Raw genomic sequence first — 24534 nt, 5'->3', positions numbered from 1 at the left:
TTAGATAATCTTCTGTAGATACTGCTAGCTACACACACACACACACACACACACACACACACCATTCTCATATCTTGGGCTGGCTTCCAACTAGCTATGTAGCAAGGAATGACCTACTCCTGATCTTTTTGGTTTGGTTTGGTTTGGTTTTTTGAGACGGGTTCTCTGTGTAGCCCCGACTGTCCTGGAATTGGCTCTGTAGACCGAGCTGGCCTCAAACTCTGAGAAGCACCTGCCTCTGCATCCCGAGTGCTGGGATCAAAGGCAAGCATCTCCAGCGCCTCCATTTGGCACTCCAGATCTTCATTCCCCTTCCTGAGAGCTAAGATTACAAACAGGCGAGTGCTGCCGTGCCAGGTTTATGTGCTACTAGACACAGAACCAGGGCCTTGCGCATACAAGACAAGCAGTTCACCAACAGCTCCATCTGCAACCCCTGCACTCTTAACGTTGATGCTGCTTTTACTAGCCAGTGATTTAGGTCAAACACTTTAAGATGCTGGTCTTCATCCACCCTCCCAGTTTGCAGTTCAGGGAATCTGAGGAAGCCTGCTTCTTCCCACTAAATCCAGAGGTTTCCCGTTCGCCTTCCCCACATCCACTCTATGGCCATATTCCTCACTCAGAAAGAAGGATCCTTAAAAGACTGATAAATTTTGATTTTCTTCTGTTTACATTTTATGAGAAAAAACGAACAGGAGATCCAGATTCCATTTCATTTGCCATCTGACTGTCTACTAGCTCTTATTTTACCAATTCCAGTGGAGGGATTTCTCCCTCACTTACGAGTTTGCTATTCTAATTCTTCTTGCTTTGTCTTTGGTTTTTCTCACATTTCACACCTCTACTCTTTATTTTTCCCCCTTTTCCTTTTCAAATGTCTCAACTTATTTCACTGGCCCTACCCAATTAATAGTATACCATAGTCATCTTACAAAACACAAGTTTTGTCTAAACATGCTCACACAAAATATTAGCAATCCTTGGTCTGGGGAGATGACTCGGTGGAAAAACTGTTTGCTGTGAGGGCATAAGGACCTGAGTTCAGATCCTTGGAACTCACTTTAAAAAAAAAACAAGCCAGTTGTGGTAGGATGCACCTGTAATCCTAGATCTGGAAGAGGCAAACACAGGCAGATCCCAAGGCTTCCCTGCCCAGCCAGTCTAGCCAAATAGGTAACTTCTGGGTTCAGCGAGAGAGCTACTCTCAAAAGCAGTACTGCAGAGAAAAATAGGGGAAGACCACAATGTTGACCTCTGGTCTCACATATGCCCATACACACTACACACAGAAATAAAAACAGAAAATAAAATTTAAAAACACAGAGCAACAATCAATGGAGTCATAAACTGATAAGCATTAAAAAGAGAATAATAAGGCTATAATAAGAAATAAACTTGTAGCCAGGAGGTGGTGGTGCATGCCTGTAATGCCAACACTGGGGAGACAGAGGCAGGTTAATCTCTGTGAGTTTGAGGCCAGCCTGGACTACAAAACAAGTTCCTAGACAGCCAGAGCTGTTACACAGAGAAAACTTGTCTCAAAAAACTGGAAGAAGGAAAGAAGAAAGGAAAGAAGGAAGGAAGGAAGGAAGGAAGGAAGGAAGGAAGGAAGGAAGGAAGGAAGGAAGGAAGGAAGATTTGTTTGTCCTATATGAGACAGAACAGAAAATCTATATAATTTTTAACTCCTTCTCATATTTCTTTTCCCGTTTTCTGCTACAATTTCTCCCTTGTTTTTGCCAGAAATCATTTTAGCATCTTGATATGCATTATTGAGTGCATAACATCTTAATCTATGAATGAATAGCACCCACATTTAGGAGTACAACACATTACCTGGAATTTTAGCTGCAATAACTAAGAAAATACTTTACAGACAACTAAAACAGTATCCAATCAATATGAGGCTAATATTTGCATCCAGAAGTGCCCTTGGGTTTCAGTATTTACCCTCAGTAGCACTTGACCAGTTCAGAAGATGCGACAGCACTGCCATTTGAGGCTGAGCTCCTGGGGGAGAGCTGCAACCAGCTCTCTTACAGAGCAGCTCCACGTTTCGGTTATTTGAAAGAACGCTAACTAAATTCACTTACTTCTTCATTTTAATTACACAAGTAACAAATGCATTTGTTCTTTATAAGAGTTTCAAAGAATTAAATCTCTTTACAATTAAAAAAAAAAGACCTGTCTACACACAAATCATAAAACTGCATAAAGGACATAGGTTTTATCTTGGTTGTGGTTTTATACACATGTTCATATATGTGCCTTAAAAACATAAATAGCATTTTCTTGTACAAAATGAAATGGGACTGTTATCTAATTAATTAATGGGCTCTCTAATTTGTTGATTTGTACTCAAACTAAAGGCACTCAAATTCATTAACCATGTACAGAACTAGCTTTGCTGTGATAAACTGCATAAAAGCGATCTTTTAAATTCATGTTGCTGAGACATGGGGGATATATTTTTTCAGTGTATCCTTTTCCCCAGATCCTGAACCTAAACAGTCATTGGGTCGTAAATTTGAGACAGGCGAACAGCATACAGTTTAGGCTTTGAGAATTTAGATTCACAGCTAACAACAGTATTCTTTTCCTAGCTCTCAGTGTATATAAGCAAAATCAACTACTGTTTTCAAGTACTTTATAAAAGTTTAATATTGTAATAGAATTCACTTTATCTTTTGAAATAACATAATCACCAGTATTCTTTATCTTTCAAAATAACACAGTCATCAGCATTCTTACTCTGTGTAATTTTGAAACTGTACCCCCAAATGATTAGCAACTGCCTACTTACTGTTTGGCAGCTACATATTCTATTAAAGGGCCTACTTTCCAATTTTCAAATAATAAATAAGTGATCTCAGCAATGCTTTGTGAAATATTTTGGACAGATATTTTGTAATTGGTAATTAAACAAATTCTCAGACATAAAAGTTACATAAATGCAACTTCTCAACCTAAACAGTAATCAATATACTGAAACTTAAGGGATATCAGACAATGTAAAAGATAAATATTTATCCAAGTCTAAATAAAGATCATATAAAAGCATTTTATAAGAGAAATCTATTTGTGCAAATATTATATATTCAAAAATGTATATATTTTTAAAATCAAAAGTAAAACCTGAAACCTTATGAGAACAGCCATAGTAGAAATGTCTATACAGTTAAAAAACAAAACGTGCCCTTGCAGAACTCAACTGGAAATTCTCCATGTTAATTCAACTGAAAGAGAATAACGCAGTACCCTCAGCATTTCAAAACATTCCCAAGCCTTACATTTAGTAAGAAGAAGGCAGAGCTGATACGGTGAAGTGTAAGGAGATCTACAGCTTCAATGATAATAAGAGAGAAATGACAAAAATGTCAAGGGTGTCGACACCATGAATGTTAATTTATTAGAACGTGACTTTTCCCTGATTAATTACATGCTCTTCAAAATATCTGCAGTGCACAAGAAAAGTTAATTGAAGCATTTCATCTTGTGCATGCTACTAAAAACAGCTTTACACAAGTGACAGAGAAGAGAGTTGCCTTTAAAATTACATATGGAATTCAATCTGTAAACTCTAAATGTTCTATGGAAAGATGGCACAATAGTACTGGAGACGATGATACCTTGCGGAAGCCCTAACAGCATCGTTATCTTAGGGCCCGCTGAAAATGATGGGGCGGGAATACTTTAAAGAGAGCGTAGACTCTAACAGAGCATCTTTATGGGACTGCCTTCAAAATGATAAATCTTTTAGAATGAGGTATTATAAAAATAAACATGTACTTAGAAAGACACAGGTATATGAGGATTTAAAGTCATTTAACATCTAAGACATCAGAATTCCAAATTGCATCGCCTTGGTCAAAAGCACCTATTTTAAGTAGGTGTGTAATGTGGTGTGTAACCTTAAATAGTTATTTCATTCAATAAATGGTTTCTGGCCTCCTACAGGACATAGCATATACGGTGACTAGGGAGACAGATAAAATGTGACCATGGCCCCAATGGCAGCAGGAGAAATCTCAGACTTGTTTCTTTGCAATCAACTCGTGACCCCATAATACAAATATATGCTTCAAAAATATTCGGTAATCTGTACACAATACTTACAATATCCTTTATAATAGCTACCATGAAATATTACAATTCTGAGAGAGAATCTCATTTGCAATGGTCAGATTATGTCAGTGGTTCCAGGAAACCAATGCTTTGGCTTTGTTCTTTCAACCTTGAGCTCACTGAAGGCGACTTTCCCGAGTGTTGGAGCTCTTTCCCGGCTTCATCTAAAGCAGCACTAACGCCTCTACACTGCTGACCACATTCACCTGTCGATGTTTCTGTGACTCGAAGCTGAAACGATGAGGGAGCCTATACAGGCAGTGTAAGATTGCCTTTACCGAGTTAAGGTTTAAAGTCAACATTTAACAAATTTAAGACAGATATAAATCACATTAAAGAAAATGAATAGACCCCAAGTATTGCTTATAATTTGATTACTTGTGTTAATGTAGGTAACAGACAGAATTTGACTGAGCAGGGTGACAGAGGTAAGAGAAAAAAAGAGCAGAAAAGGGGGAGGAAGAAATTATTGTTTTATATTATTATTATGTTATTATTATTATTTATTAATATTATTTTGGAACTTTTGGCTAAAACCAGAGCTGGGCACCTACATCTACTACCATTTAAAGGAGAAGGAACTATTTCAAAGAACTTCGACTCCCAGGGGCAGCACTACCTCTGTGGTGGGCTGAATACAGTGCCCTGAAATACTCGAATCTGTACCTCTCACCGAATGGCCTTCACAATTACCCATGCAGTCAGTTCACAAGAGAGAAATTATCTGAAGAAGCCAACGGGGTGGTGCAGGCCCTATGTTGTGGGATGAAATAGCAGTTCACCGGACCCTTAGAGATGCTCTCTTCAGGACACCTAACTCTCCATCCCTTAACAGCAGCCATGTATCACATAAAGTAAGTGTTAATAAATGCTTGCTAGACCAATCAAATGCTCACTTTAGAGATCTTTGAATGTATCACATAACAGAAGTCTCAGGTGTTTTTGCTATTAACATTCATATAGAATATGATGGCATCTTAGGAAATTACAATTTTAAAATCAAATTCTCTAATACATATTTTAAACAAAAAGTATGTTAATTAAGATATTAGTGGTAACACATCATTCCCTAGGTAATATTATACATTTTTTAAAAATAATAATATAGGACCTACATACTTATCTCAAAGTTCTTAAAAAGAATCTGAATTAGAATGCTAAAATTCCTTGACTATGTAGCAGAACTGACTGGCACCTAATAATTAGTCGTGTATTCTAAGTTACGTGTTTATTAAGAAAGATACAGGTTACAGGATAAAGGTAATTCATTAGAATATAAACATTTGGATTTATGGTACATATTAGGCTTAGAGTTTTTAAATACATATAATTTATAACAACAAATATGCCACAAAAACTTTAAAGAAAAGGATTCAGATATTTTATTTAAAAACCAGTGAGTCAACCCCATAAGTTAACTCAACTTCTCTAAATAGAATAAAGGGATTCAGTTAAGCAAGGAGTTTACAAAGTCATGTGCTTATCCATTTCAACAGAGAATTTTTACTCAATGGGATAATCAAGGGAATAAGGCCACTGGTCAAAATTCTAACAACTATTGCTGACTGAATTTTTAAGAACACTGAAGTGGCATTGAAGTGATGCCGGACAGGACAATGAAATGAACGGGCACAGCTGCCACTGACAAGGGCCTCCTGCTTCAGTCTAGCCTGTCCCCGCTGACTGCTATCACCTCCCAAATTCAAAACTAGGAATATTTTTTCCAGTGACTTAGCTCTAAGTGTTTCCTGTCTTTGCTGACTGACAGGACACAGCCCAGTCTAACCAGCAACTTACGGATCACACTCAGTTTCCCATCTCCTAAATGTTCCTATCAAAGTTCTGTACACTTTAAAATGTGACCCACATCCTTCTCGCCTTCTTCATCTCGTTACCACTGGCTCTCATGGCTCGTCACTTAATCATTACAGCAGCCTGCTAGAGATGCCCCCACTGGCCATCCACAGCCTGCTCCCCACCCCCACCTCCATGTTACAGCCACTTAAAACCACGTCAATCAAAAAAAAAAAAAAAAAAAAAACCCGAAGTCACCTGCTTCCTTAGCACCCTGGGCTCCACTCAAAGTTAAAGCCAGGTTTCCTGTCATACAAAATATCCCAGCGTCCTACCTTGATTAACTCTCCAGGGTCACCTGTGCCTTCAAATTTCTTCAAATTTCAGGCCAGCTTTACACCACAAATACCAACCTACTCCTTTCTCTTTCCCAGAATGCCATATGTTATTTTTCACCCGTAACTGGGAGTAGCCATTTAGAGAAAGTCTTTCGCTTCTTTCCTAACTCCTTCATGCTTACTCCATGTCAGCTAAAACAGCTTCTCTCTAGAAAATTCCCTCTGAAGTCATATGACGTCTCACCTCCTAGAATCAACTCAGCTTACTACAGTATGATATGGGCATAAGTTGCTGTCTGTCCCAGCAGAGTATAGCTCGTGAGGAGAAAAGCTAGCAGACCTCTTCATTCTCCTCACTGTAGAGAGACTAGCAGGCCAGCATTTGCCAACCTAATCTACTAGGATAATACAGCAGAGTGGCAGTCATCTGAGACTAATAATCATATTCTAAATTGACTTCAAATAATTAAGATATCATACCAAAAATGTACAATGTGGACTACGAAATGATCACAAGATAAGAATTTATGGCACTCTGGGCTAGAGAGATGGCTCAGTGGTTAAGAGCACACACGGCTCTAGCAGGGGATCTGAATTTGGATTCCAGAACCCATTACCACCTGTCACTTCCCTTCTGAACTCTGCAGGCACCTGAACATTGGCACAGTTATCCCCCTGTAGACATACTCATAAATATAATGGAAAACAGAATAAGTTTTTATAAAAGAACTTATCATACCGAATTCAGAAGCATTAAATGAGATTAAGTTTAAGATGGGGACTCTAGGAAAAGAAGTGATGGTCACCGTGGCTAGAAACTGCACTAGGATTTTCTGTTTGCTGTCTTAAGGACAGATGTCTCTGTAGCACAAACGATAGGCAAGGGCCTCTCAACACACCGCAAAGATCTCTCCTTATACCACAACGAAAAACCTTTAGTTATGAACACTGAAACCACTAAAGAAAAATCCAGTACTTAGGCAAACTCTACTTTTTTCTAATCAAACACTTCATAGATGCGCTAAGTAACAGATGATATTTTCTTCTATTTTTATACCAAATTATCAGAGATACTGCCTCTGTTCTGTGCCCCATGCAGTAAACAGCCAGAGCAAAAGACCCAGATTTCAGTCTGCATCTGAAGACAATCCTTTTTTCCTTATGAGTCTTTAGTACATAAAATAAATAATAAATAAATAAATAAATAAATAAATAAATAAATAAATAAATAAATAGCTTGACTATTCTGAGCAGCAGCCTCCATGATGACGACGAATCAGATCCGACCATGTGCCGGTGGTGTTGCTGATCAGTTTTCCTGTACTGTCTCATTTAACTATCCGCAACAGTGCAGTAGGGTAGGTTTTAGTCGCCCCCAAATTCCTAGTGAGAAACTGGAGCCCAGGGGTGTGAAGTGAAACACTGTACTTCACATGTAGATCAGAAGTTAGTAGGTCATTGAGAAGGCAGGCATTCGAGTGAACGCGCGCACACCTTTCCATGTTCAGCTTTATGCCATCAAGCGGGGAAATTCCTTCCCTATTCAGAGAGTTACTGTGGAGACTAAGTCAAGAGCATGAACGCATCACCCAGGCACCTGCTGTACCCTCAACAACATCAGCACGTCTACCCCTCCCAACCCAGCACTGATAAGAATTGTAAAGAAAAACGAATTCCTAAATATCCCTTATCAGTTTCAAGTAGAGACAATGGAGTATCTGCTGACAAAGGAAAATACTATCAGATACATATAATACATATTATATATAGGATGTACATATACATATATAAGATATAAAAAAGAAAAGCAAGGTATTTTTGCTTCATTTTTTGGACTTTGACATTTATTTTCCATAATACCACAAGGTCAAAAATACATCAACATTCAAAATATATCAATGTACCAAAAGGGAAGAGAAGCATTGGCTCCCGAGGTCTTCCTGCATGACAGCTTATAGGAAGAATCCCAGTGAACTTAGTCAACCATGTTACATTTAAAAAGAGAAAATGTCCTTCAAGTAGGAGAGACAGAGTCTGACATATACATAACTTTTTTTACAGGAAGCTGTCTTGTTTTTGAAGAAAGACCTTAATTCTCATCTCTAAACAGCCTAAAAAAAAGAAAGAAAGAAAGAAAGAAAGAAAGAAAGAAAGAAAGAAAGAAAAAACGAGGCTAGAATGAGGTGCAGGGGAAGAAATGCAATAGTTTTGCTGTTAATTACCAGCAAATATACGCTTGCAATTGTTCCTTTTAAACTTTTTTCCTTCCTTTCTCCTTTTGATACAGTCATGACGCTTAACTCTGATAGCTATGAAGACAGCAAGCCAGAGCTTTTTGTTGTTGCTTTACATTTATTAGCAAATGAGAACTAAATGTCAACATATATACCTGCACACGAGCAACCGTGCGCGCGCGTGCACACACACACACACACTTCACTGCTATGAGTCCAAACCTATGGTGTTACCTTAGGAACATGGAAACACAGCTGAGCATGACTGCCAAACTTAAGCTGTAGAGGACAACTCAGAAAGCCACACTGAACAAATCACCTTGGAAGGTAGCTTGAGAGGAACAGTGACATCTCTCCATCTTCACAAAGATTCTCCTCTACTTCTAAATGCTGGTCTTTTGTCACTAACCATGGCTCAACATTGGACACAGCAGACACCATCACAGGCTGGCATGGTGGTGACAACAGTTAGCTAACCAACCCCGAAGGCAATATCCCAACTCGGAATTTTGTCTTCCTTCGGTGTCTTAAGAGGTCAACTGACTTCTTCCAGCCTCAATTTTCACATGCAAGAAATAGAACTCGGGATACACGTCTGCCTCACTGTGTTCTAAAAACAGAAACTAGCTATGAAAAGGAGGAATGTAAAACGCTATGAAAAGAATAAACTAGATTTTCTGACCTGATTATTGAGGAGAGCCCTGCAGAACTAGAATGACTACTTCTTCCGATTCCATACGTGCCACCTGGCCATCAAGCTGACTGAGCAACCGCAGTGACTGCACAGCTGGGGCTTTGCAGTGACAGAAACAAAGTTTAAGTCACACCAGATTTTCATATTTCTTAAGTTATAACTTGCTACGAGATGCAATTTCTTGTCATGAAAGTAGGTGCAAGGGAGATTATGAATTTTAACCTTAAAACAAATGTTCAAAGGCTGATGAGATGGTTCAGTGGGCAAAAGAGATTGCTGCCAATCCTGAGAGCCTGAGTTTAGTAACCAACAATCCACACGGTGGAAGGAAAGAACTGACCGAAACCAACTCCCCTATGGCCTCGCCATAGCATGTGCACATACATACACACTGATTAATTAGTAGATATATTTTTAAACGAAATGTTAAAGCCAGTCAGCTGTTAAGTATAGACTATTTGAAACTGATACTCAGGCAAGGTCACAAGAATTGGGAACAAGCTAACCCAGAAACAGACTGAGTCACAAGCGAAGTTTCATCTCATGGGCCAAAACACAATACGGATTATTTTTATATCACCCTGTCTGAGCTGTCTATCTCAGATTCTTAACTTCCAGATTCTGTTTCTAAAATCACAAACACTGTGGATTTCCAGTGGCCATCAAGGTACATACTGTCATCTCTGACATCGAAGATCGTCAGCAAACTCAACATGGACACTAATGATCTCAGGCAACAATGCTCATCCACCTATCAAAGAGATTTTTATTCCAGAAGAAAAAAATCTAAAGCGTTCGATTAAAAAAAAAAAAAATCACTCTAAAACATAGGAAGGTATCAGTAAAGACATTCCGATCAGTAATATCTGTTACTTCCTTGAAGGTTGTCTTAGTCATAACTTTAAAACTCAGAACTGTCAGACGTGATAACATTCTTCATTCTCTCCCAAGTCGTCTGCTCTATCCTAGTACTGTCAAATTTCGACAGCCGCTGTCACTGTTTTTACGCCATGGCTGGCACCCAGTGTACAGATGCCCTTCATCTTAGAATAGTCACCGAGGCCACTAAACTGATGACCGGTATCTTACTTATAGTGATACTGATCCCTTCCCTGACGGCAGAGCTGCTGGGCTATCATCCCTTACTGGCGCTATTGGCGGTATGCTAGTTTTTAAAAGACCATGCATTGTTATTGCTGTTGTTGTTGCTTTCTTCTTTAAGCTTTATAAAAAGAATCCCCAAACACATACACAGATCCATCTTTCCCACTACGACATGCTGTCTCATCCAAAGTTTTCACACTGACTTCCAGCTTTAATACCTTCCAGCCCAAACTTTAATTCAATGTTTGGAAGAAGCGCACTTGCACACAATACACTGGAAGACTATCTTTTAATGCAGAGAACATGTTATTTTCATGTATCAAAGTCAATGGCGTGTGTAAATGGATAAAGAAGCAAGTGATCTTACATACGAGTGCATTTTCAGGCCCCACAAACAAAATGTATTCCAAGTTACAAACATCTGAGGGAAAGGTCTCTCTTCTAGTTAACAAATAAGAGTCTTTCTTGAACTCTGTTTGCTTGGGCCATCTAAAATGCTGATATTCTCCCAGATCTCACAGAGAGGAAAACTGGGTATCTTCTCCATCTAACACCTAAGTGGGTAACCTAGATACTGTAAATAGAGGCTACATGAAGGAGGCAACACACAGCTCTGAAGTTTGAGCCAAAATATTTAACCAGCAACTCTAAAAACATGGAAAGCTTAGCCAAAAACTCTACTAACATGGAATTGCCACGGGCTAGTAAATTTAAAAAAAAAAAAAAACTCACAAAACTATCAAACTTACATTTACTGTTGCTGGGTGAGGAAAGATCTAGTGTGAACAGAAAAAAAAGCAATTTGTTCAAACTAATCATTGCCATACTTTGCAATGTTTATTTTACAAAAGAAGAGAGATGCCTCTTTGAATGAAGAAATCAGAAAAGCAGATCCCAAAGCAAAGATCTGTATGCTAATTTTCTGGCAGTTACTAGGGATGGTGACAGATTACTCTGACCAACAGGACTCTCTCTTTTATAATCTCAATGATTTTGAAAGTAGCTAAAAATTAACCAGAATCCAGTAGGAATTCCCTATAAATCTAACTTGACCTACTAGACATTTTTATGAAAAAGTTGTTTCTGACAAATAAAAACATATTCTACCAAAGTACTAATAACATTAAATATTAAAGTGCAAAATCTCTATATACTATTACAGTAATATAACTTTTCTCAAATCAATAAGCGAAAAAAAAGAGCGCTACAAAATCCATCACAGGAGAGTAACGATATAATTCACTCAACAACATCATTATTTTTCCCTTCTACAACATAGTGGGATTTCAAAGTCTGTCTCAAGAATGAAATTTTCTGAATAAGCTTTCCTCATTCATAAAAAGAAATAAAATTTTTAAACAAAGTAAAGTCAAAGAGTTCAATCACAATTTCAAGTCGTTTGCTAAAATCATTTGAAGGTAATGAATGTGCAAAATGTATTCAAGAGGAATTGACAAACTTTTGCTTAGAATTCAGAAGTCTTCACTAATTATAAAGTTTATAACTTCACAGGAACTTGTCGGGTTAAGGAGAGAACATGAAAGGTGAATTTCTCTCAGATAACCAGAACTGATTTAATATGCTTATAATTAAGTAGGTTATTCAGTTATCAAATCTTCAAAAAAGAAAAGTCTCCTTCACATATCACCCAAATAGAAAAGTCGTAAATTAAACTAAACTTAATATAAACCATGGTCTTTCTACTTAAGACTATAACATAAACCCAAAGTAGAAAGGAAAAGACCTCTCAAGTTGTTCTGAGGAGTGGCAGACCATTGGCACTTAATTAACTAATCTGATAAAACGTTCTAATTAGGAGGCAAACTACAATCTTAACAAATAAAAGCATCTTGTCCTCAGACACTGACAGCATGCCAACTGCCTTTTGGGTACACCCAACAATGAATATTCCATATTAGACAACACTAATATTAATAAAGAGACCAAACTGCCATGCCTGCAGACTGAAAACATGCTTTCCAAAAGTCTTCCTTCTTTTCTGGACCATCTCAAACAAGCTGCTTTTGACTTTGCCACAGAAAGGGATGTGAATGAGCTCCACAAATTGTCAATGACATTGCACTTCTAATCCTTTGGGGGAGAGATTTTTACACTGCCTCATCTCTTTTTAAAAAGCAAGCAACACTTCAGTTCTACCACTGGTGTTTCAGCTTCATACCAAGACAAGAAAAAATTACTTCTACTTTAGAAAAAAATAACTATGAAGAAGACTTTGGAAAAACAACACATTCCCATAATTTTTTTATCATGCAACAACAAAGCTAGGTATGAACTTGGAAGTCGAAACAATAGTCAACAAATCCTAACATTTCTTACCTGGCACAGGTAAGCACCAGCTCGCAAACGCCACCTTGGGATAGTTCAGACTAGTAAGTAGGCTCATGGTTTATGATACTAGAACGAACGGAAATAAATCTGACTTGTTCTTTTCCTTAGCAAACGCTACAGCAGTAGCCGCACCGCAGAGTGAGCAGACCCCACAGACTGGACAAGTTCAGATTTCTCACTTGAGAATTAAAAAAGAAAAAAAGAAAAAAAAAAAAAGAACATAAAAGGAAGACTTACTGCTAGTCATGTGACTTGGTGAGGCGTGCTGTCCATTGGGTGTGCTTGAGGTGAGGTCAATGGCCATACTGGCGTGCTCCCCTTCAGGTGAAAGCTCATTGTCACCTGCTTTCAAAAAAATACAATCTTTTGGTTTCTGTTCATTGTCACATAACATGTAATGACTCGGACTGCCTCAGATTCAAAGGGCATGCAACACTGAATGCTTAAGAAACATGTTTGTCTTTTAAGAGAATCTATAAAGAAATAAAATATACAGTAAATGAATGAAATGAAGAAACCAAAAACACAACTAGCCCATAATTTAAAAAAAAAAAAACATGAACAAACTTTATTCATAAAACTCCTACAGGTCAATGGGGAAAGGAAGTATTTAACATCCAAAATTGTCCTAGTGAAAGCAGTAAGTTTTTTTCCTTAAGAATCAAAATTAATTCCTCCATATAGAATTCTTAAAGTGAACGGTTTCTAAAATGTTAGCTGGATAGTTCAAAAAGAGCTTGCTTTAAAAAAAAATGTGACTTTAAGAAGCTAATTTTTTCATATTATGTGTCTGGAAAATTAGGTTACCTATTAGTAAATCTCTAGTACACACCACACTACAAGATATATCTGTAACGGAATGTATTCTAAATTTAAATCCAATGGTAACCAATCAAATGGTAAAGCTCTGTAAGCTACAATCATTAAATAATGTTTTTTATTAAATGAGTATATTTCTATGCTCCCTTCTTATTTTGCTTCTGTTAGAACTTCCTCATATTCTTTAATATAAAATGGTGACGAGAAGATAAAATTAGAGAACTCGTAATAAAAGCTCCTGGTTCAGGAATTCACATGCAGGTAACACAAGGCTAACTTTATTACCCACGGCAAATTAATGAAAGTGAATACTCACATGTTAAGTAGCCATCAATAGCCTCTGCTTCCATAGTCAAAGTGCAGTGCTGTAAAACAAAAGATTATGACCTTAACCCAAGGAGTCCTCCTTGGATCTGCCATTAAATTCTTAACTTATTTGAAGCCCCAAGCAGTTAGTCCATGTTGCTCCTGCAACCTGTGCCCAAGAAACATACTACAGTGTACTGAGCGTGCTCATTTGCAAGTCATTGAACTCTCTGCAAATGATCTGATTCCTGCTGGAGATAGGATAGGGAAGATTAAGTGTGCTGTGAGATGGGCTGAAGCAAGAAAAGAATGCCTCTCTTAACCAAAATTTACCTGTTTTAGCAGGGAAAAAAATGCAGAGGGGGTATACCTCGAATTTGCCATCTATCTCTGCTATCTAAGTATTTTACCATTCCCTACTTCCCAATCACACTGTTCTTTGAGGACTTCCCTCGTATACAGACGGCTCTATTCACAATTGTTGCAAGTTGGTTCATCATGTTCTAATAGGGAGGGGGAGAACAAACAAACAGAAGAAAACAAAACAAAACAAAACTACTCAGTGCTAGATTGTATCTTGAAGACTTGTGCAGCAGTTGGCCAACTCTCGGGTTTGTATTGACATTTTAGCCTACCCCAAATTCTGCGTAAGCACCTGTTCATCGTACCCTTAATTTCCTGCCAGACCTCGGCTGGAGACAAACGCCAAGCCTACTTAAGACATTCGGATTTCCAACATTTCAGAAACTTTTGGCTGTGCACGAGGGGATCATTTTCTACCCAAGTATGAGGGAATGGTTTTCAGGCACCAGCAACACAAAACAGAACTTAATCCTCAGAAACAAAAGTAAACTCCAAGAGACGACACCCCCTAGCTTTGATTCCATAGTGAAAAGATCGATAATCTAACTGTATTCTTTGAGAGGAAAAGTTAAAGAATTGACAAGTCCTAAAGAGATTTTTTTTTACTTATTTTTTTTTTCTTTGGCCCTGGTCCTTTTTGCCTTTAGTTTCAAAACTCTCACAGCACCAGCAGCTAAATTATTCACAATGAGCCATTTCTGTATTGATCGCCAAGTATATTTAGCCCTGGCTCCTGGAATTTCTCCATTACTTACTGGAAAACAGGCAGCTTCACTTCTTGTCTCCAAAACCACTTCCCTTCTCCCTCCCTCCCCTTCACCACCAACCTCCCTACCCCCCCACCCCAAAAAACTTTTCTTTCTTTCTTTATGGAATAATCAGATCAAATTCTCACCTCAGTAACTACATAGCAGTTAAAGCCCGACCTGCCCGACTCTTATCAAATTCTTTCAATTATGATTACATAAGGTTTTAAAGAAAGGGATCCATAAAGTTTAAAGGGGAACAGTTTCTACGGAGATCTTACAGATGCGTCTATCTCTTTAAAAATGTACACATTTAACACACACACTAAAAGGAGGCGTCAGTTAGAAGCAAAAGAAGTCTACCCCATCAGTGAAATGGTTATTAAACCCTCAGAGAAGGAAAAGAAAGAAAAAGAAAAAGGAGAAAGAGAAACGAAATGTACATACAAAAGAAATTGTCCTTTGATTAAAAAACATTCATCACCATTTCCAGCTCTGTCGGGAGATCCCAGCTTCTTCTAACCCCTCAAAGAGGAGGTGACAATGTCGGGCTGAAGAGAAACGGAGAAAGAAAGAAAGAAGTTTTTTGTGTCCCCCCCCCTCCCCTCCCTGGCCCCCTCCAGGCCAAGCCCCCCGCAGAGTTCAAGGCGAGGAGGAGGGGAAGCACTTTACAGGTGGGTCATTCCGAGCCCGAATCCAGCAAACAGATCGGCTGATAAACAAAACCAAGAAATGAGAGAGAAGGAACACTCCCCCCCCCACCTCCTCCTCCTTCTCCTCCTCCTTGTCCTCCTCCTCCCCCGCCCCCGCCCCCTCGTCCCTTTGGGATGGTCTAGTAGGAAAAGTCACTCAGGAATGGCACCACGTACTTTCAGGAAAGAGGAAAAAAAAGAGAGAGGGAGGGAGAGAGAGAGAGGTCAGTCAGTGCTACAGCAATGCGATTAACAAGAAGAGAAAAAACTTGATCCACCGGTTCCTTAAGAATCGACCAAAAGCTAAGACAAGAAAACTGAAAGAAAAAAGGGGAGGGGGTACGAGGGGAGGGACAGTCAGGCAGAACCCAGCAAGGAACCTAGGCCAACTTCACAGGACTGTTTTGTGGCCTCTGGCAAAATAGAAAAAAAGAAAAAGAAATTAAATCTTCATTCCATCTCTCTCGCCCATACCAGAACCTGTCAAAGCGATTTAACTGCCGCTTTATACATGTGTCACCCTAGGTTATTTTTTTATTTATTTTTGTTTTGTTTTGTTTTTAATCTCAACAGGATAATACCTTCTATCTAGACAGCTGCAATTTATGCCAGGCTATCCAAGCTCTCCTCTTGGAATTCAAGTTAAAACAAAGCAAAAACAAGTCCAAATCCATGACAGCTATAGAGATGAGAACTGATGAATCCATTAACATCCCAGAAGCAGATTACAAGAAGGGGACGATACATTAAGGACATCATCTTCAACCAGATTCCCTGAGCGTCCTTTACAGAAAGCATTACCCTAATCAAAGCCACAACCCATCCCTCCCAAAGAAAAGCACCTATCTTATTATTATTATTACTGGTTAACAGCAACAAGTCATTCGATCACACCACACTGCTAAACAAGATTCCATATAATTACACTTAACTTTGAAAACACTCCCCCCTTTGCAAACCATACACAAATTGATATATAATCTATGAATCAGAAGACAAATAAAACAAGAGCTGTTCTTCCCCACGCAAAAAGCCAAGCGGAGATTTACCTCAGCAGTGCATGCAGTAAAATAATCCCATCACCCTTTTGTTTGTGTTTACTGTTAGTGTGTCCTCTCCCTCTCTCTCTTTCTTTCTTTCCTGTGCCTAACGTGTGTTTGTGCACTGCAGTTGGTGGTGGAAACTAAGGCAGTGGATCTGTAGCTAAGGGTAATCCTGTTTTTACTTCCTCCATCTTCAGCGAGGAGCAGGGTTAGCCCGGGACAGCTGGTCAAACCCCGAGAAACCGATCCGGCGGAGCCCGAGCACATCTCCCCCGCCGGCCGGGCTCGCGCAGACACCCGCGGGCGGAGGGCAGGCAGCGGAGGTGGCGGCGGCAGCAGCGGCGGCGGCGGCGGCGGGAACGGGGACGCGCGCCGGCTGGCGGGGACGCTCGTGCGCGGACGGGGGGGGGGTGTGGGGGCTCGTGCGCGAGCGCCCGGGTCCGTGAAAGCCAAGCGAGCGCGCGGGCGGGAGGGGCGGGTGCGCGGGTCTGCGCGCTCGGCCGCTCGCTCGGCGCGCTCGGCAATCGATTACAGGACAAGTGCCGCGCGGTTCCGCGCCTCCTCCTCCGCGCCCCGCGCGCCCCCCGCGCCGGCCCCGCCCCGCTCCCCGCTCCGTGCTCCCCGCTCCCCCGCGCCCCGCTCACGTTCTCCGCTGGCCGCGCGGGAGGCACGATCGCGGGTTCCCCCGGCTCATTTCGGCCGCGGGAAGTTTTCTCCTCGGCCCGCCGCCTCCCGGACGCAGTCTGGAGGAACCGGGACACGGAGCCCGGCGGAGGGGCCCTCGCGAGTGCGCTCGGAGAGCGACTGTCCCCATTGTGAAAGTGCTTTCCAGTGCAAGTTTAAAATTAGAGTGTTTACTTGCCGTTTATATCCAATCCCGTCCCGGCGTGTGCCACATCCACCCGAGTCAAAGGAACCGTGAGGGTCCAAAAAGTTGTTAGCCTGGGAGTGTTGCCTAGCCTTATGTCAATCACGACGTTTGCGTTTGGGATGGGAGGTGGGGGTGAAAAGTATAGGAATCGTCCTGAGGAAAACAAATGCATGTTCAGTCTCCAAATAGCAGCATTTACTATCTTTCTTAGACCACAGAAAAGGGAATAGAGACTTCTATAATTAAAGGGAAAAGGAAAATGAAAGGAGCTGAAAATACTGAACTGTGTAGTCTGGGTGGGTTAAGTTTGAAAACACATGAAATTATCAGGACTGCCAAACAGCATTTCTGAGAAACCGTATCGCAAATTGTGTAGAAAATCAATGCTGAAAGAGGAGCAGGCGCTGTGCCTCCCACTCCTTTAAAGGATCCCAGAAATAGTTGCTGAGAGTTTTCTCCCTTCCCCCCTTTCGGCTAAAGCAAGCGATATGACACATTGAAAATAAAATCAACTTTCATCTGAAGCACCACTCTGCCTTGGGTTTGGATTTTGGTGTGAGCAAAGGATTCATTCACTGTGGTACACAGCGGATACCCTAATAATGTCTAACATGTTTATTTTTACTTTTTAAAAGCTTTTTCCTTGCATTGCAGTTATTAAGTAACAGTATTTGTAGACTCAGTTCATTTTTATTTTTTTAAGTTAGGGCAAATGATGAAATAAAGCAAACAAGATACAATATTTTATTGGAAAGAAATCACTTGTTCTTGTCCTCAGGTTTTCAAATGTTTCTGATTTTTTTTTAAAGTTGCAATATCGATGGCATTGTTAAAATTAAATCCTTAACCTATTTCTTGACTCCTTTAATAAATTTTTCCCCTAAAGTAAGATTTGGAAAGGCCAAACTAAACAGAACCTAGGAGTCAATCAACTCATTAGGCAGCAAATCAAGAAAACTGGAATGTATGACTGTATAGTATATAAAGGATAACATACTATAAAGAAAATTGTATGTATACAGAACTGAAAGACACCCGCTAAACGTTCCTTCTCTCCTGAAGCAGGTTTCAGTGCTCTGTAGTCCTTAGAAAGGTGAAAACGTTCAGTACTAAAAGGCGACTTCTTCATAGTTAAAAGCAACAGTCTTCATCAGCAGGAGAAAATCCATTATGAAATCAGGAGGATCCGTGGTCAAAAGAGCTAACTACCAGAGCTGACACAGTCCTCGCCCCTAACTGACTACTGCTTAATTTAGAGCCTTCCAAACTTACCCAGTAATGAGCTGCTGTCATTGGCTCCCTAGTCACCAGAGGCACACCTTCTCCCTCTAGTGGTTAGACCTTTAGCAGTCACTGACTTCCCCAAGAGTGAGATAATTAGGCAGGGACTAATTAGGAAGCACAAATTTTAGGGGGCCAAAATTCTGAAGTATGAGAATTAGGCCATCTTTTTAACATCCCATGTTTCTTTCTCATTTGCAGACCAAGATGAACTCAACTGGTCTGACGAAGTCATGAACGTGTTTACAAACTAAATGGGGTGGTTCTGTGCTTTGCCTTTGAAGTCGGTGTTCAGACTCACAATGAAATTCATTCATGAGAAAGTAACCATATATAAACTGTAGCAATTCACTTTGTGCAAGATTTCCCTCCATGATATTTTGATAGTGGTTAAAGAATGGATTTCCTTGTGTCCTTGGCCATAGCTACACTGTATAGTATTTGTTAGACAGCTATATACTTGAACTGTGTAAGAAAAACTACCACCAGGAGAGGAGAGTTCACTTTATCTTGCTGGAAAATAAGATGTTCAGTTCAGAGAAGGTATGACAACGGAGCAAAGCATCCCTTTCTTCTGCCATTTCTCACACCGCCATTCCCTTCTCATCTTTTCTGCTCGAGCTGTGGAAGCTGATCCTTGTAGTGAGCATCATTCTAGAACCTGGCATATGTCCAGTACAGGACATTTGTGGATAGTCTATCCATATGTTGATTCTTTAAAATAAAACTTAACTCCACAGCTAGAATTCACTCTTGGTTTTTATTTGTTTGACTGGTCTGGTTTTTTGAGACAAGGTTTCTCTGTGCTGCCCTGACTCTCCTGGAACTCACTCTGTAGACCAGGCTGGTCCCGCACTCAGAAATCCACTTGTCTCTCTGGAGTGCTGGGATTAAAAGCATGCACTACCACGGCTCAGCTAGAGTTCACTCTTGTAATGATCAGAGATTGTGTTTTATGAGTTCACTGTTTGGCACTACGTTGATATTAAACACGAATGAATGAATGAATGAATGAATGAATGAATGAATGAATGAGGAAGCACATATCTCCTTCCATGTGTTAAGCTATTGTCAAGGAACACACATAGCAAGGATAAATTCTGATTCCTTAATGAGGTGAGACAGCTCTTAGCTGGCAAGTCATGTCACAGGTGTCCTTAGCACGTTAGTTCTCCCTTGTCTACATGAAGGATATCGATGTCTTCGTAGATATTATGAAATACATTACACAGGTATCAATTGCAAAGGGGACTAAATTGCATGCTAAATGCAAAATTCTGTATAAATATAGCATTGATTGAAATTCACTTCTACGATTCCTCAACTTCGTAACAAATTATTCCTGGTTACCTGACAATTCAGGAAACCGGGTGACTAGCCATTGCAGCCCATTTAATTTTATAACCACTAAGTGCAATTAGTAAAAGAAACATTTTACAAGGCAGTGTGTCTAAAATGCGAATTATAAAATATGACCACTTTTTTTTTTTCAACTGAATGGTTTCATGTTAACTGTTTTAGCTTCACAGACAATTCCCATTAAAGGAACGAGGATAAAAATCTCACATTTTATTGTTTTGTTCAAGGGATTAATTCTACATTTTTCAGCTTTTTCATTATGTAAGTGGGATAGGAGGACAAATTAGATCATTGTGATTCTTCCGTATTCTTTTTATTTATTTATTTTTTTATCTTTTTATTTTCGAGACTGGGTTTCTCCATAGCTTTTTTGGTTCCTGTCCTGGAACTAACTTTTGTAGACCAGGCTGGCCTCGAACTCACAGAGATCCACCTGCCTCTGCCTCTCGAGTGCTGGGATTAAAGGCGTGCGCCACCACCGCCCGGCCTTCCGTATTCTTCTTATATCAAAGAAGATGCCCTTCAATGGAAGAATGGATGAAGAAAGTATGGAATATATACATATTTGAGTACTACTCAGCAATAAAAAACAATGACTTCTTGAATTTTGCATGCAAATGGACAGAAACAGAAAACACTATCCTGAGTGAGGTAAGCCAGACCCAAAAAGAGGAACATGGGATGTACTCACTCATACTTGGTTTCTAGCCATAAATAAAGGACATTGAGCATATAATTCGTGATCCTAGAGAAGCTAAATAAGAAGGTGAACCCAAAGCTGGGCGGTGGTGGCGCACGCCTTTAATCCCAGCACTCGGGAGGCAGAGGCAGGCGGATCTCTGGGAGTTCGAGGCCAGCCTGGTCTACAAGAGCTAGTTCCAAGACAGGCACCAAAAGCTACAGAGAAACCCTGTCTCGAAAAACCAAAAAAAAAAAAAAAAGAAGGTGAACCCAAAGAAAAACATATAGGCATCCTCTTGAATATTAAACTTCATCAGGCGATGAAAGGAGACAGAGACAGAGACCCACATTGGAGCACTGGACTGATATCTCAAGGTCCAAATCAGGAGCAGAAGGAGAGAGAGCACGAGCAAGAAACTCAGGACCGCGAGGGGTTCACCCACACACTGAGACAATGGGGATGTTCTATCTGGAACTCACCAAGGCCAGCTGGCCTGGGTCTGAAAAAGCATGGGATAAAACCAGACTCGCTGAACATAGCGGACAATGAGGTCTACTGAGAACTCAAGAACAATGGCAATGGGTTTTTGATCCTACTGCACGTACTGGCTTTGTGGGAGCCTAGGCAGTTGGATGCTCACCTTACTAGACTGGGATGGAGGTGGGTGGTCCTGGGACTTCCCACAGGGCAGGGAACCCTGATTGCTCTTTGGGCTGACGATGGAGGGGGACTTGATTGGGGGAGGGGGAGGGAAATGGGAGGTGGTGGCGGGGAGGAGGCAAAAATCTTTAATAAAGCCGGGCGGTGGTGGCGCACGCCTTTAATCCCAGCACTTGGGAGGCAGAGGCAGGCGGATCTCTGTGAGTTCGAGACCAGCCTGGTCTACAAGAGCTAGTTCCAGGACAGGCTCCAAAACCACAGAGAAACCCTGTCTTGTAAAACCAAAAAAAAAAAAAAAATCTTTAATAAATAAATTAATTAATTTTAAAAAAAAGAAGAATTTCCTAGAACTACATTGCATTATGTTTGACGGCTTTCTCATACTTGTCGCAGCAGTTCAACAAAGTACATATTGGAGCATCGCCTCTAGAAAAATGGAATTTAAAATGCACACATAGATAGCGACTGTTAATATTATCTTCTTAAGCAGGAGAAAGGACGATGCTGTCTTGTTCTTTCCACTTAGCTGGACACTGAAGGAGTGGGAAGCCAGAGACTGAGGATACTTTCTTCAAAACTCTGATTTGGTTTCTGGCTTCCCAAGTTTCAATGAAAGCATTCTAAGATCCCAAATCCAGTACCTAAGTCAGCATATTTGTACCTCCCAGCTTGGCCTCGCAAGGTATAGTAAGAGTCTTGGGTCTGGCTGCTTGATCTGTGAGGCCTAAATCAAGAAGCTCCTCCCACCCTCTCTGCCTTAAACACTGTTCCTTTAATAGTCTTCAAGAGTGTTAGTTTGTAGTTAGAGATAAGATTCTCATGCAAATACCCATGTCCCTAGAAGAGATAACACAATTGCATTTATAACTTGAAATGTTGTTTTCTTCTGGGAAGCATTTTCCTGGCAGAACACGTAGATGAAGAACTACGACCATGTCAGATGAGAGTTGCAAGCTGGGTGATAAGCAAGGGAAGTGAAAAATTTGCAGGTTTCAGAATACAAATGAAAGCATGTATTTTTAAAGATGTCGTTAAAATCCATCATAATTGCTTTTAAAATGCAAAAGTTTGGATTTGAAAAATAAAAAGCCTTCTATCTGTACAAAAATGGAATTTCAAGCCACAGGAAGGGGCACTGTGTAAAACCAGCCCTGTCTGAACGCCATCAGAAAGACATTCTAGGAAACCTAAATGTTAGCACACAAAAAGTACAGGAAAGATTTTGGAGTGCCCGATAAAGTATTCTCACAAGGAAACAAAAGCATCAATTCTCTAGAAACCTATCTTGGAAATAGAGGATAACAATAAAATGGAAAAAGAAAGTCTAGTGAACATGACATTAATTGCATTAGACATAGGTTAAAAAACAAAAACAAAATGAAAACCATCTTCAATAGTCCAGAATATTTTTAGCAACCTAATTTAAGAGGTGGGAAAGTTTAATTTGCCAGGAATTGGAGGAAAAACCCAAAATGAACTTACACTTGTGGAATTTGGAGGGGAAAATGCAAAAAAAAAAAAAAATGGACTAAAGTTCTTTATAGCAAAGGGTGGATTCCGCTGCATGGAGCCATTAAATGGAAGCTGGCAGACTGAGAGGTTACATCTCAAGGGAAATGTCTGCCAGCCAAAGCAGTATCAATAGCAACCCCATGCAGTCTTGTCCAACTCGTGGAAAACCCATGGAAGTCCCTGCCCAGCCTTTGTGAGGAGCTTCAACACCTTCTGAAACAAATTCTTTCATTACTTGCTTAGTCTCTCTCACATATCCACGGATTCGACCTCCTGCCTTTAATAGTCAGATGGTCGCAACCTCAGTAATTAAGAGTCTTAAGGAGATATAGCTTTTTGTTGTTAGACAGTTCTAAACAGCAATGCATACAATGGAAAGAGGATCAGACTCAAAGAAAGGTCATCTCCAGGTAATAAAGTCAAATGTCACCCCCACCTCATCTTCAAGGCTGTGGTTTAGAGAAAGGTTAGCTTAAAACAGGAGTTAGTGTGGCCTTCGGAACTGTCTATCTTAAGATCTGAGGCAGAAAGGGAGAATATTACCATCAGTACCTTCCCCGGCAGCTACGTTCAAACTTCAAAGGGTACTTCACATTTGATGTGATGGTAAGGTGCTCGACACCTGGGGAAATCCCACGTAGACTATCACTAAAGGTCCTATAAACCGTGTTCCAAACACTTCTGCACATGATACACTGCTTTGTTTAAAATGTAAAGCTATAGAGAAATAAAAATACATGCAGAATCTATAGCGTTTTATTTTTGAAACTATTTATTTATTTATTTATTTATTTATTTATTTATTTTGAGAAACGATGTCTCTGTAACTTTTGATCCTGTCCTAGAACTCATTCTATAGACCAGGCTGGACTTGAAGTCACAGAGATTCACCTGCCTCTGTCTTCCGAGTGCTGGGATTAAAGCTGTGTGCCACCACCACCTGGCTAGAACACACTATTGTAGAACCAATCTAGCTTCAAATTCCCAGTGATCCTCCAACTTCTGCATCTCAAGTGCTGGGATTATAGGGGTACACTGGCATGGGTGGCTTGCACCCTAGACTCATGGTACTACTTGATCCAATAAGCTGGAGTATCAGTTTGACTAGAAAGATCTCATAAACCATCATTGCTATAGGCATTTACTTTGTCCCAAGTACTCAGGTAAAGCAATCATGTTCTGTATATCTTCTCATTTGAAACCCACTATCATTTATAATATAGTATATTCCTTCTTTTCCACATGAAGTTGCAGCTTGGAGATTTAATTGATATTTCTGAGCTCTATGGCTTCAGATCATTTCTAAAACACCTATATTCAAATTTCTTCTACTCATATCTCCTCTATCTTCTTTACTCATACACACTTGTTTTTGTATAAATCTTGCCCTGTCAGTAACTGTCCAGTGAGAGAAAACTGCATGCCCAGCGCATCTCCAGAAGGTAAATCAAATATAGAACTAAAGTTGAAGTCTGGCAACCCCAGGGCTAACCTACATATGAGCTGCAAACTCACTGGTGTTTAGTGGTGTGCTACTGTGGAGGTGTTCGTTGCTATCC

General features: G+C 40.1%; 1 protein-coding gene across 1 annotated transcript in view; it reads right to left on the bottom strand.

The window, feature by feature from the left end:
- Positions 1–14194, bottom strand: part of Ikzf2 (IKAROS family zinc finger 2) — a 143829-nt gene extending 129635 nt beyond the window's left edge. Inside the window, exons 1-3 of the mRNA XM_057761398.1 lie at positions 14100–14194; positions 13777–13825; positions 12879–12983 (exon numbers count right to left, since the gene is read on the bottom strand). Of these exons, the coding sequence (XP_057617381.1) occupies positions 12879–12983; positions 13777–13825; positions 14100–14150 (205 nt within the window). The 5' untranslated portion in view covers positions 14151–14194. The remainder of the gene's footprint in view (positions 1–12878; positions 12984–13776; positions 13826–14099) is intronic.
- Positions 14195–24534: the final 10340 nt, after the last annotated feature.

The sequence above is a fragment of the Chionomys nivalis genome, chromosome 2 (genome assembly GCF_950005125.1).
Source record: "Chionomys nivalis chromosome 2, mChiNiv1.1, whole genome shotgun sequence".
Taxonomy (NCBI): Eukaryota; Metazoa; Chordata; class Mammalia; order Rodentia; family Cricetidae; genus Chionomys; species Chionomys nivalis.
The sequence above is the reverse complement of the archived record's forward strand: the minus strand, read 5'-3'. Positions and strand labels throughout refer to the sequence as shown.